Genomic DNA, 14543 nt, shown 5'->3' with positions numbered 1-14543 from the left:
ATAAGAGAGAAGGGGACAGACTTTTAAGCAGCCTGTTGCAATAAGAGTGGGGAAATGGCTTCAAACTAAAAGAGGGGATACATAGACTGGATTAAGGAAAAGGCTTTTCATGGTAAGTGTAGTGAAGCACTGGAACAGGTTGCCCAGATTAGTGGTGGATGCTCTATCCCTGGAGACATTCACAGTCAGGATGGACAGGGCTCTGAGCAACCTGATCTAGCTGTGGATATTCCTGCTCACCTCAGGGGAGCTGCACTAAGTGACCTTTATGGATCCAATCCAACTCAAACCATTCTAAGTGCATTTTCTGTTTACAGAGCCCCTTAGGAGGCATCAGGGTAGTTTGTATCTTTGAGCAGAGATGGCCGCTTCCACCCATGGAGGACTGGGACATTATGGCACCCTCAGCACAGCCACAAGACTTTAAGGACATCACTCACAACAAGAATTGTATCTCCAGGCTGAGGTCCTCAAACTGGCAGCATCAGTGCTGAAAGCCAAACTGAGAAAGGAAGCAGGGCACCCCACTCAGCTGGACCACACACCTGCCAGCACGATGAAAAGGGGAACGGATGCACTACCACCTAAACACAAGCAAACAAAAGCACTTCTTCTAAAACAACCAGCTCTGGGGAATTTCATGTGACGTCCTGAGACATCACAACCCTTGTGACACCCAAGCTTCGCAGTTCCCTTCAGCGATGGACATGGGTCACCACCAGCCTCATGCTCCCACCTGCTTGTCGGCCCCGCTGTGTCCTCCCCGCATGACCCTGCTGAGGTTACACGTCCAACATTCATCTTATGCTGTTGGAGGCCCACTCATTCATCGTACACCCCTCCTCCGTGCCGAGGGGGCCCGCGAAGAGAGCTGAGAGCCTGACATACTGCAGCGCCTCAGCACGGGCTGAAGTACACACACCTGGGACTGCTGGTAGGGAGCGATCCGACCCGCCGCTTCTCGGAGCTTCGCACAGCCCGGGCAGCTCCACGAGGAGCCACGGAAAAGCGGCCGGGGAGTAACGCGAAGGAGCGCGGGGCTCAGGCTGGCACAGCCGGCCGGTCAGCGCGCTCCGTCGCGGCTCTCACCCGTTATATAATCCCCAAACCCGCTTCGCTCGGCAGGGAAACGGGACAGCCGTCACAAGTCCGCGGGGCTGCGGGGGACCACAATAAAGCGCCGCATCCCGGCGGGGCGCAACGGGGCGTCCGACCGGACCGAACTCAGGCGTCGGGACGGGACGGGCGCCGAGGGGAGCCCGCGGGCAGCCCGCACGCACCTCGTGGAAGAGCTCCAGGCTGTACGTGTTGTCGTCGTCGGCGAAGAAGAGCACGCCGGGCTGCGGGGCCGGCAGGTGCTGGTGCCGCTGCCGCAGCCAGGCCAGGCCGGCGTTGCGCTGCTCGGTGGCTCGGGGCAGCCCTGGCCGCTTGTATCGGCGCGGCGTGGGGACGTGCAGGTGCGTGCAGGGCAGCCCGGCGCCCGCCACGAAGCGGCTCACCAGCTCGCTGCGCGTCGCCGCGTCCTCCACCAGGATCCAGTGGAGCCGCGCCACCTGCCGGAGGGTGTTGGCCAGCCGGGTCAGCTCGGCCTTCTGCACCGGGCGGCTGTACGTGGGCGTGATGGCATAGATGGTGGGCAAAGCGGCCTCGGGGCGCCGCGGGGGGGACGCCCGCTCAGCCGCCGCTCGGGACCCTCCGCCGCCGCCGCCGCTGCCGCCGCCGCTCCCTCCGCCGCGGGGTCCCGGCGCGGGCGGCGGAGCGCGGCTGCTGTCGATGTCCAGCACGATGACGACGACGAGCACCCAGGGCAGCAGCAGGAGAAAGCGGCTGAGGAGCAGCGCCTTCATGCTGCCCCGCCGCGCCGCAACGACCCTCAGCGCCGCCCCATGGACGGGCGCGGGGCCGCCGCTCCGCCTCGCCCCGCGCCGGGGCACCGCCGCCGCCCGCCTCTATCCCGCCAGCGGCCGCGCTCCCTCCTCCTCTTCTTCCTCCTCCTCCCTCGGCATGGCCGGGGGGGGCTCTGGGGAGCGGCCGCTTCCCTCCCCGCCGCTTCCCCTGGCGGCGCGGAGGCGGGAGGCGGGCGGAGGGAGGAGGGAGGGTCCCCGCGGGCGGCTCCGGGGGTCCCGCCCCGCCCCGCTCCGTTCCGCTCCGCTCCGGGCTGCCCGCCGCTCTATCGCGCCCCGACGGCCCCGGCTGCTCGCGGCGCTCACCTCCGGGCCGGCCCCGTTTTGTCTTTATTCCCAGACGAGGAACATTTCGGAGCGCTGCAGAAGTCCGAAGTTGTCAATATCTGTACGTGTGGGGCTCTGCCCGCAGCCCTCCGCTCCGCCGCCGGCTGAAGGAGCGGCACAGGGAGCGACGAGCGCCGTTCGCAGCCGTCCCGAGCATCGCCGCTTCTCCGGGATCAGAGCGGCGTGACAGCTCCTTTAAAAAGCATCAATGCGCGAGGGTTTGATAGTAACGCACCTGCATTTGCCTCGCTCGGGAGAAAGCATTCATTAAGTGCTGTGCCGCGCGTGCAATGCGTGTGTCAGACCAGAGCTTTCTCACCGAGGAAGTTTCCAACGCGTTCTCGGCTCTCTGCTGCCATAGCTGAAGAGCTGCGTGCAACTCGAGCCGAGCACCTGAGTGTTGTACGACAACACAGCGGCACGGCGCTGGGATTTAGCAATTTCCAAGTTCTCCTTCGTTTCCCGAGTAAAACATTCACCCTTTCACAGGCTGAATCGTGGGCTCACCGACCCGGGGACTGTTTGGGTTCAGAAATGGGGTGATTCATCACTGAACATTCGGTGGGGATGGTGTGGGTTAGAGACACTGATCACATCTTCACGCAGCCTCCTCCAATTAAGCTGCTCCTTTCCTTTCTGCTCTGTGCGCATCCTTCGCACCGGCACGTGTGTGACAGCCGCAGGCAGAGCAGCGCATCTATCGCTCCTACCCACGGAGCGATCCATTTGTTATTCGGAAGGACGTATGAACCCAGAGGGCTCACACACAGAAAGGGCGCTGACGTGACGCAACGTGGGCTGAAATCCATGCGAAAGTGAGGGTGGCACATGGCCACGCACTGAGTATCTCAGTGGGGGGACATCTGTGTGGCTGAGAGGTAATGGGAGTTAGCGTGTTCGCTGGGGGGATGGAAGGGCTGCTGTGTGATTTATGGAGTAACACAGCACAGTGCAGCCAGCATAAATAGTTCAATACATCCGAATCAAAACCACCTCAGACATGAAATTACAGTTGCCTGTGTTGTTCTGATGCGCTGTATCGAAAGGACAATAATCTAAATACCATCTCTCTCCAATGACTGAGCATACCCTTGTTTTCTCATTTGCTCAAATATCCTGTTTACAGAGAGAATTCATTGAAGTCACACAACGTATGTATCAGAGCTACATACCAGTGAGCTGCTGTTTGTTCTCATTTGGAAAAGTTAATCCAAGAGCTGCCAGATACGGCGTCAGCACCCCAAAAATCTATTGAGGCAGAACATGGGAACTGAGGGTGACAAACGGATGTGTGTAACTGATGTTCCTCACAGGACGCTGTAGGTTCTTCTCAGTTCAGCCAGAAATACTGTCTTTGGTGGACCTCATGTATGCACTTGGAGCTTAGGCTGGAGGGAATGCGTAATGGTTAGCGGCTATAAGCCTGAGTGAAGGTAGCAGTAAGGACAGATGAGTGTGATTATGGTGGTTAGGAAGGAGCGTGGGCACCAGCTCAGCACCAGGGAGATCCCTGATGAACTCTGTGGTATTCCTCCATCTCTCTAATTGTGTTGCTGATTGCTGGCAGCTGTATGTATCCGTGTGCTTGCTAGCACAGTATTTTCTGCTTCTAGCTCTGCACAGATCTGTAACACGATGATCTGAGGTGTGCGCCTGTCCGGTAACAAATTACAACAATGGTATTTTTACCCCAGAACCACCATGAGATGTTTCTGTGTGCCATGGGACACTCGGAGGTCATGATTCAAGCACATCAGGTATGAGATGAAATAAAGCAGCATCGTTCTGTTAGCTTTGTGTGCAGATTCCATCAGAGGGGCAGGTAAGCAATAATCAAGCACTACGTACAAGCTAACTGCTATTTGTTTAACTGAGCAAAGAAAACGTTCTTCCTTTGGCAATTGGAGGAACCCAATCAAATAACCATCCCATTTGTGGGGACAAGCTGTCTACAAAGATAGGGTTGTTTTCTGCAGAACATCTTAGCACCGGTTGATATAAAAATTGTCACATCTAATTTGAGGCCTCAGGTGCAACTCTGAAACAAAGGACGAGTTTGTAAGTTGTGATGGATGGTACCAATCTCTGTGTGTGACTCAGACTGTTCCTGTGGTTTCCCACACAACAACACACAGCACAGAGCTTATTCTGGGCTGTGTAATGGAGTGGGGGCAGGCGTGTCCTTCCAGGATCCAGTCTAGTACTGTTTGTTTGCAGTGCTCTATTGCTGGGCTCGTCTATTGCCATATTGCTGACTGCTGCCCCAGTTCTCCAAAGATTCCTGTCAGAGATGTGTCAGGACTTGGCACGCAATTTTTCATTTGTTTTGATAAAAATAATCTCTACCTCACTTTGTGCACTGTTCTTACTGGCGGAGGATGCCTGGCTCTGGCAGAGGAATGCTTGACAGTGACAGAAAGCACCGTCCTTGTGCATATGCATAGACATACACAAGAAATCTCATTTTACAGGAGCAAAGAGGCTTTAAATATATACATGTTTTTTTTCCAAATTAGAGCATACTGCAGAATGTTCTGTCTGCCCAAACCTTCTTCTGGCTCAAAGCATCTGGATTTCTGCTTGGTTTCTGAGCAGCAGGATTTGCTCAAGCTAGGTACAACATTGCAGGCTGTTCTTCAGATATTGGAAAGACAGTCAGTAGTATTTGAAAACAAAAGGTTATTAAAATTGATTGTTTCATAGGTTCTGCAGCTGATCAACTGTTATAGTCCTGCAGGAACAGAAGTGAAAGCAGTTGGATAAACATATCAAAACAGGCCATTATTTTTAACTTGTGGAAAAAACACTGTAGAGAAATAGCTCCTATTCCACATGACTGTAACAGAGTAGACTAAACTCAAGGATGGATGGTTCATTTCTCTGGACTGTTTTGGTGTTTTTCAACAGCGTTGACTGATGATAAATGAAAACGGATAATCAGCTCTGGCATGCAGAGGTGGCTCGTCAGCTTGGTTCCTGTGACAGGTAAAACCAGATACAAGGTGACTCAAATCATAGCAGGCGATGCAGCTGGCCTACCTATCTAAATTAAATATATGCAGTGTGGTTTTTAGTGTTTGAACTTGTACCTTTTGGCACTGCTCAGTCAATCAAAATGCATGATTAGCCAAAAAAGAGCATCAGGGCTTCATCTCACAGGAATGTCAAAGAACACACACTGTCTGCCGCATATCCAAGGGCGCGAGGCTGGTCTTGTCGCTACCCAGGCATTTAAATGAGTGCAGGTTTATTACACTACAGCAAAGGCCCAGAAGACCAGCGCTGAAGCCAGACTTCCTACAGAGAGTGTAACGTTTTGCCATCTGACAGGCTCAGATCAGCACTCCGCGTGTCTGCTCAGAGGTGTCAGCAGGAGGCGAAGAAGAAAAAAATGGGGGAAACAGCACAGGTTGCAGCAAAAACGTAATTCCTTCTGTCCACATCTGTTCCTTTGCACTTCTTGCAGCCTTATTAGGCCACCCAGCATTTTCTTTAACAGATCGTATTTCCCTGGTGTGTCCAGTTGTGGAACTCCCCGAGAAATGTGGTTCTCCAACTCAGAGCTGAAGGACCCCACACTCACAAACAGGATATTGCAGATGAAACATGCAGTGGAAACCAGGCTGGATGTGCTAAAATAACGAATAAGGTGTCTGTGCAGTTCCAAAAACAAGAACCCAGCTGCCTGGGCTGATAATGAAGGACGAGATTGCATGTTTATGTATGCACGTAGGCCATTTTTGAAATCATTTTCTCTAGTGCTTTGTTCCTTCCCCTAATAAGCCAACTTGTTTATCACTATAGCAACCAGCTCCAAATTCCTGGAAAGAAGAGCTGCAAATGCCCATTTGGACCTCCGTGGCTACAGGCAGTGGGTACAAGGAAGGTGTCCTGCTGCCTACTTGGGCTCAGACTGGCCTCACAAGGACAGAGCAGGGGGGCAGCAGTGACACGGTGTGGCACATTGAGGGGGGACATGAGAGTGATCATGGCTCTGCAGGGCATGCTGGAAGCCATCACAAAAATGAGCATTGCTTTACTTGGCAATAAGTGCCTTATGCATAAGGAAAGTAAGTTGTTTGAAACAAAGAGCTGAACTCTCAACTCTGAAAAGGTTCAGATATCTGTGCCACAGTGTTCCGTGGTAAAGGCTGGAACAGGTGGGTAATGGACACACAAAGATCTTGATGAAGGGAAGTCCTCTGGATGTGGCATATAGATGGAAATCAATGCTCTCACCACACATCTGCCACCAAACATCTCTGAAACCAGGCCAGAGTGTTGGTGTTGGTGCTGAGACACATCTCATCCCAGGAGGTGTTTGAGGCCAGGTTTGGGTGGGGACCCAGGCAGCCTGATTTAGTGGGTGGCAACCCTGCCCACAGTGGCGGTTGGAAGTTGATGGCCTTCCAACCCCAGCCAACCTGTGATTCTGTGATTCTATGATTTTATGACATCTTACAGGTACGTTATTTGCTCAAGTAGCAAAGGTCTATGGGGTAGAGACAAAAATGTGAAAACCCACAGGGGTAATATAATTACACAGAAGTTCCTTTGCTTCTCAGCCCAGAAAACTGCATACAAAAAATTACTATGTTACAAGAGTATTTGCAAATGTAAGCATTCATAGATAGGAAATGCCAGAATTAAGACTGTCTCTGGAAACCTAAGTTGGTCTTTGAGTACTTACGATTCAGCTCTTACACTTTTAATCTTCTATTAAATCTTTGTTTTCAGACAATAGGAAGAGGATCATCTTTATGCCTCATGGCTACCCCTCCCTTATATCTGTATAACTAAGTTCAGAAGTCACTGAGCTCCCTCTGAGTCCTGGTTCCTGGTCAGTTTGCTTATATTTTGAGCAGGCCCTGAGTATGGAAAAAAAAGAGAGTTAAAAGCTCTATGTGAAAAGCCTACTTGACCCTTGGTCTTGACACTACGAGGGCTGAACATTTCATTCTGTGTTTTGTTTGTAATGTAATGTTATATTAATGAGGTAATGTTGCTGTAGCACCAGTGTCCTAACACAAGAGAGGCAAGCCTGTAAGAAGTACTACCATCTTATCGGCTCAGTGATACAGTAGAACACAAAGCAAAACCCAAGCAAACATATGTTTAGGCATACCAGCTTTTCTTCAACAAAATGCCCTCAAAAGAGGAAAAGCTGCAGGTTACTACCAGTCATTGCTCATAAAGAAAATATTTTCTTTTTCCTCGTTGTGATCTTTTCCACAAGCCTCAAGATGATGATTTTTTTTTTTTTCCCTAGAGAAGTCAAAGGGTCTGTTGTAATTTCTCTTGAAATCAGAAGGGAACCTCCCACAATTTTATGTTTCAGTGTTGAGACCTACGTGAGACCTCATTGATGCAGTAAATTGTTTTAGTTTAACTGGACGTGGACTTAAACCAGCACAGATAAACGCAAGCAAATTTCTCTCCAAGCACACTTATTTTAGTGTTAAAGTAGTGGTTTTCTCTCTACCTTGAGTTCATTGGGAAAAGGCTTAGGTTAAGATGAAACAAGGCACTCTGAAATTAGAACTATTGGCAGAAGTGGTCCTGCTGAAGCTGTATCTGTTGAGTGATTCAGAAAGAAAAGTTGCTTAGGCCCATCTGAAGACTAATTGAGATCTTTGTGAATTTATTGTCCTTCATCTCACTGACCCCAGACTTTCATCTGAGCTGGCAGCACACAGAGACAGCTAGTAATCACCCTGGAAAAATGCTATTGGATGTCAAGGCTTGCAAGCTGCCTGGGTGATCCCTTGTACTGAGAATCAGAGGATAGCAAAGTTGGTCTTGGCTGGAGACTTAGTTTGATTATATATCTACTTTTAGGTCACCTCTTGCTGTATGAACGTAACTGACTGAATCTGTCTGTTTTTTATGTTCTGAAAGCTGGTAAGCTCTGAAGTGATGTGTGTTTCATGGTGCTTCAGGGTCTGTTGGGTTATTATAGAATCATAGAATGGTTTGGGTTGGAAGGGACCTTAAAGATCATCTAGTTCCTAACCCCTGCGTTAGGACACCTTCCCCCAGACCAGGCTGCTCAAAGAAAGCCCCATCCAGCCTAGTCTTGAGCACCTCCAGGGAGGGGGCATCCACAACCTCTCTGGCATGGAGACTTCAAAGTCCTTCAAAGTCTCAGAACATATATCCACCTCCTCAAATCTTTAGGGTGTTTGTGGAGCAAACTGGCCAAGCTGAGGATATTTCATTACTGTATGCTACTATATGTGTTGTATACAGCAATTGTATATTGATTCAGCAATTGCTGAATCCCACTTAAGCCTGTGAATGGTGGTACCTGCAAAGCAGTGAAGATGGCATCTTAACTGTTGGTAAGAGAGGAATAAGGATCAAACTACATCAGTTCTAAGCAGAAAGTAACACATGGGAGTGTTGCTCAAAAACCTGTCCCTTTTTCTTCCAAATAGATTAGACCAGAGAGAGGGACAGCTGGGCTTAACCAGCACCCAGTTGGCCTGCATGCCTCATCAATATGTCTGTGGATTACTGCTGCCTTTCCATCTGTTCATGGTGTCTCCTCCCACAATGAAAATCTCATTAAACCCTAGTTATGGTCACGATATCATAAATACACATTTTAAATAGTACCCTTGTGCTTCGCTTGCAAACTCAACCCAACTCAATTAGTTGGGCTCAAAGACGCTTGTATTTTAACACTTCCACTGAGGCAGAAAGCTAATATACTCCTCTCTCCCTCTTTGCTCACCTTCCCAGTATTTCTTCTCTGTGTTGTTCCTACAGGATGTCCCTGGAGCCTTCCAGCTTGTCAAGCACCATACACTGCTCTGTGCTCAAAAGCATATGGCCAACAAAAAAAAAAAAAAAAAAAAGAAAAAGCTTGCAGCTGGAATTTGAATGTGGTACAAACAGAATTATTTTAAAAATCAAGGTAAGTTCTGGGAAGAAACAAACTGTAGGAGTGCCAGGCACAAAAGGTCACATAATCCAACCACTGATCTCTCACCAGGAGACATTTGTCTGAGCATCCAGTGATGATATTCCAGCCATCTGATGTTGTACCTAGTTGTCCCAATTGTAAGACAGTTCTAGCATTTAACACAAAGTCCTATTGTTCCCATACATTTCCAGATTAATGTCTCAGTGCCAGCGGAGAATATCTGATCCCTTTCCTGTTTGTGGCAGCCTCTAATACAGCTAGCAGTGACACCTCCTATTCATCACCACTTTTCTACAAGAAAGCATTATTTCCAGAAATTCTTTTTTGAATTCATAGTCAGTAAAAGTTTTCTCCTACATCCATATATTTCTTAACACGTGGACTTCAATACAGGAAATATTATACCAATAAAGATTTTAGCAGTACCATGTGAAGAATGATATTTACTACCCATGCCTTCTGTGCGGCACTTTGAATGGTTAAATTCAGTTCATTATAGGTCTTCTCCTATGGTATTGTTCCCAGCCTGGTACTCCTCACTTAATCCTATTCTCTTGGTTCTCAAGATGGTGACATGATTGTCCTTCTTGGGATTGTTCTTCTTCCTCAGGATTCTCCCCATTCCCTGTCAGATCACTCCAGTGATTTCTGAGGTTTTGTCACCGGTTGTGGTAATTTGAGTTATTCCAGCTCATCCAGATATTCCTCAACAGATACTTTTTCTATCTTGTTTCCTTTGTTACTCATTTTAAACTCTTTTAGGCAATGGATCATCATTCATCTTTTTAGGAAAGGTTAAGCCATGATGAAAAACACTGCACCTTTCAGACTTTTTAAGACTGTATTTGATAGTTCCTCCTTAACATTCATGTAAGTCTGATGGAACTGCAAAGCTTTCTCATTACATGAAAGCAATGAACAACCAGTCACCATCCTTATGCTCCTCAGTATGGTTTGATTTTGAAGACTTGCAGTAAGCTGACTGTCATTTCATCTGACTGATAAAACGAAATGCTCCACAGGACCATTGATGAAGGTGTGGTAGAATCAAAATGCTCTTTTACTCTTAATTGGCTGGGATAAAATACAGTAATAGTGACATTTTCCTTAGGCTGCAGGGAGGATCACACACCCATTTCACCAGCATCTTGATTTCCCTCATTGCTGGTAGTCAGTGCATGCGTACAACACAAGGTGGGAATAAGACTTTGGGCAGAATGCAAGAATGCTCACTGGATAAAGCTGCAGACCAGGGCTGGGAGACATATTGCAGCTACCCATCTCCACAGCATCCTGGTTGTAAGATAGAAGTAAACCACTGTGTAGATCCCCTAAAATGAACTGCTGAGGGCCCGTGATTGGTTGGTGGTACAGATCCTGACTCTACAAGGGACTGGGGGCACGTGTAGGCAGCTACGAAAAAGTGTGAAGGTCAGCTACATTTTGAAGAGGCTCAGGCCCTGTCATTAGGAGGACAGGGTAACCCCCTCTGCCTTACAAGGCAAAGGATGAGGATACGCTATTATTCCCTGGAGTTACTTTTCAAGGACAATTTGCCCTGAGGCACTGCTGTTTTGTTAATAAGGATGTGGCCAAGCTAAGCAATTTTCTCTAAGTCATTGTGTGCATTTCTTTCTCAAACCATGTCCATGGCAAATTATGTATAATTGGGCTGTAAGGCTCTCTGTGTCCTGCTTAATCTGCTGTTTACTGATATGCTCTTTATCAACACTGACAATTTTTTTTCTTGATGATTTTGTCACCTCTAACAGAATGTAAACAGTGATTATGTAAATAGCTTACATTGCTATTCATCATGTTCAAACACTTCGATTCCTTATCAATTTAAGGGTTAGAGCTGGGTAAAGAAATGTAGTAGCATTTGCTGCAATTTAATAACCAGGGCTGGATGAAAGCACCATCGTGCTCTAGGGATGGTCCCTGCTCTGCTGAGGCTTGAAGGCCAGAATTCAGCTTCAGATGGTGCTTGTAGCACAGTCTCATCCAGATCAGTCCCTTCCTCCAGAGAATGAGGCTATATAAGGCATTGGTATTCCAGGGGATTTTTCTGATGAGCACAGGTAACAGGTCCCAAGCAAAAATGTGCCTTAAACCAACCCTATGTGTCAGTGTAATGATATGGCTTTCACAGATGTGAAGTCCTAAAGCATTAAAATTGGGTCTTTCCACAGAAGATTGCCTGCCCTGCAGCTTGAAATTCAGTACATGTCACCGAGATACCATATGCAGAATCTTTCATTTTTCTCTTCCTGGCAGGTGGAACTTAAGGATTCAGGCTTATAGTATTGTTTTAAGGAGTATTATTCTTTCAGAAATCTTTGACCAGTTACAGCAGTTGAGAAGAATAAAGCATCTCATCCTTTGTGAGGAGAAAAGGCAAGTAGTTGCACCTGTCACAACCTTCCTCTCAAATTACGCTCTGTGTAATTCTCAAATAATACAATTTTACATAGTTTAGCTATTTGCCACAAGTTTTCACTAAAGATGAGATGTTGTATAATTCTCAAATGGCATAATTTAACACACCATCTCTTTCAAATCTGCATTAACATTCTACTAGGTATAGCATAAATAGAAAAGCCTCATGAACTTGTTCTGTCAGTAATGGATACTGAAACCGTATCTTTTTTATCTATTATTTGCTATTCCATTTTTAGCCTTGCTGTTATTCCAGAGAAGAGTGAAAATATTCTACCATTGCTCAGAAATCTCTGCAATGTGAGGCTGAAAATGACCTTTAGAGGTTATTTCATCTAATGATTTACACACGTTTTGAACTGGTGGATCAGTGCCAAGGTTCAAAATATCTCCCAAACTACATTCCAGCTTTATTGGCAAGTCTTTAGAGGTGAATAACTGAATGATGATTCTGTAGGCAGGTTATGGACCACCAAATCGAAGGTTCATGGGTCCCTCATTATCCCAGGAGTGCAGCATGGAAATCTTGAATCCAGAGCTCAGACAGCTGCTCAGACACCTCCTTGTGCTGCAGATTCAGGTATATTCTGCTGCTACCCTTGTATTTCACACAGTGTTCCTGGCTCTCCCATACTCTGGTGACAGTGACACAACTAGAGAGAGTGGCACTGAGCTACATCAGTTGAGGGACGGGTGGGGAGTTAGGGAAAGGTTCTTCACCAGGGGGTGATAAAGCACTGGATCAGGCTCCCCAGGGCAGTGGGAACAGCCCCAGGCTGCCTAAATTCAAGGAGTTTTTAGACAGTGCTCTCAGACGTAAGGTTTGATTTTGCTGTGATCCTACATGGAGCCAGGGGTAGGACTTGATCCTCACGGGTCCTTTCCAATTCAGGATATTCTGTGATTCTGTGATTTTCCAGGTAATCCTTGTATTTGAGCAGAGAATGAGCTCTGAGCAAACAGACTGTCTGTTCCCAGCCATCATTCAACCATTCTCTCATCCTTCTCCATTCAGGGACACTCATCATATGAGAGATCTTTCCATAAAACTGTGAGCTGGGCAGAGAATGTCGATCTGACACAGCTTACTCAGGTCACCCCTGGCTTCTAGCTGGGTAAATTGTCCAGGCAATCTTTGGGTGATTGGCAGAAGTAGCAGCTCTGATTTAGTTTATCCTTTTTCTTGAGCCAAATCAAGCAGACTTACGCATTTTTCATCTGCTCTTATGCTCAGTGTAAGGATGCCAGCAACCTCTGCGTTAATCACAGAATCACAGAATGACCCGAGTTGGAAGGAACCTCAAGGATCATGAAGCTCCAACCCCCCTGCCTGACAGGGCCACCAAACTTCCATGTTTACTAGATCAAGTTGCCCAGGGCCCCATCCAACCTGGCCTTGAACACCTCCAGGGACAGGACATCCACAGCGTCCCTGGGCAGCCTGTTCCAGTACCTCACTGCTCTCCTAGTAAAGAACTTCCCCCTAAATCTTCCCTCTTTGTAATGCCCTGTTGTCCTTTCAATTCTTTTTTCCTTTATATCTAACCTAAATTACTTCTTCACAACCACGATTACTTATTGGAGTAAGAATGCATATTTGGTGCATGCAAGTCTCACATCATCATCCTTGTCTTCTTGCTAGAGAAGACAGGCTCAGCTATTCCAATCATTCCCAAGAAGCCACATTTCTTACCATCCACATTGCTCACCTCTAAGTAGCGTTGACTCAGTTATTTTATTCTAAAAGCATCCGTCCCCAAGATGGACACAGCATTCTGGACCAGGTCAGTAGTGCCAAGCTGAGTAAAAGAACTGCTTCCTATATTTTATGCTTGCTAATGTGTCCCATAAGGGCAGTTGAATATTCTGTAGCAGCACTGTATTTTCTACTTTCAGTTGCGCTCCACTGTAACCATCTGGATGCTTTTCTGCAGCAGAGCAAAGGCAAACTCATCAGGACAAGTTTCTACAGGGCCCCACTGCTCATGTCATCTCAATTAAGCAACCCACTGAATGATAAGCTCCAACACTGGATATTAACTGGCTGGATATCACCTTTTTTCAGGGTTACTTTCATTCAGCTTAATTATGGAAACATCACTTGAGATTGTTATAAGCTGCAGTTTAGTCAATATAGATGCTTTCTCACTAGATGGAAGGGATGCCATCCAGACCTGGACTGGCTTGAGAGGTGGTTCCATGCCAACCTCATGAAGTTCAGCAAAACCAAGTGCAAGATCCTGCACCTAGACTGGGGAAGTTCCAAATACAGATACAGGCTGGGTGGAGAATGGCTTGAGAGAGGCTTTCCAGTACCTGAAGGGGCTCTACAGGAAAGGTGGGGAGGGACTTCTTATAAGGGCAGGCAGTGACAGGAGAAGAGGAAGTGGCTATGAACTGGAAGAGGATAATTTAGACTAGATATAAGGAAGACATTCTTCACTGTGAGAGTGGTGCGACACTGGTACAGGTTGTTCAGAGAGGTGTGAGTGACCCCTCCCTGCAGGTGTGTTGGGTCTGGATAGGGCTTTGAGCAACCTGGTCTAGTCAGAGGCGCCCTTGCTCACAGCAAGGGCATTTGGAACTAGATGGCCTCTAGGGTCCCTTCCAACCCAAACTCTTTTATGATTCCTCTTATTTTTGCTAGTTTTCCTAACCATGGTAAAGAGTTTTGTTTAGAATGACATCAAGCAATATGATCTTAACAGAACATTTTGTCTGTGCTGCTGTTCATGAAATAACTCTTTGGTGATAGTATTTCCAGGTACCAAAGAGTAACTCATCCATCTTTTACGTCTCACAGGTTCCTTCCTAATCTCACTCTGAAGATAGATTTTATGTGCATTTTTCCAAGTCCTTTAGGATTACCCATCCACTTGCAATTTTCAGAAATGATCATCAGCCATTCAGATGGTGTTTGTGTCCTAATTTACTCTTGGAAAAAC

At 47.4% G+C, this 14543-nt stretch overlaps 1 protein-coding gene across 3 annotated transcripts in view; it reads right to left on the bottom strand.

The window, feature by feature from the left end:
- Positions 1-14543, bottom strand: part of B3GAT2 (beta-1,3-glucuronyltransferase 2) — a 76230-nt gene that overhangs the window by 18533 nt on the left and 43154 nt on the right. Inside the window, exon 1 of one of the 3 annotated variants that reach the window (XM_085541979.1) lies at positions 2211-2887. The exons of 1 other annotated variant lie outside the window; for it this stretch is intronic. Coding sequence is in view for 1 of the 2 variants with exons in the window: in XM_015859090.3 (XP_015714576.2) it covers positions 1281-1847 (567 nt within the window). In the remaining variant the exon portion in view is untranslated. Of the gene's footprint in view, positions 1-1280; positions 2108-2210; positions 2888-14543 lie in introns of those variants that run through there. One more of the 3 variants, XM_015859090.3, reaches the window with a different exon arrangement.

The sequence above is a fragment of the Coturnix japonica genome, chromosome 3 (genome assembly GCF_054131305.1).
Source record: "Coturnix japonica strain WE chromosome 3, WE-NBRP24, whole genome shotgun sequence".
NCBI classification, from domain to species: domain Eukaryota; kingdom Metazoa; phylum Chordata; class Aves; order Galliformes; family Phasianidae; genus Coturnix; species Coturnix japonica.
Note: the sequence above shows the minus strand (reverse complement) of the source record. Positions and strands in the feature narration are given on the sequence as shown.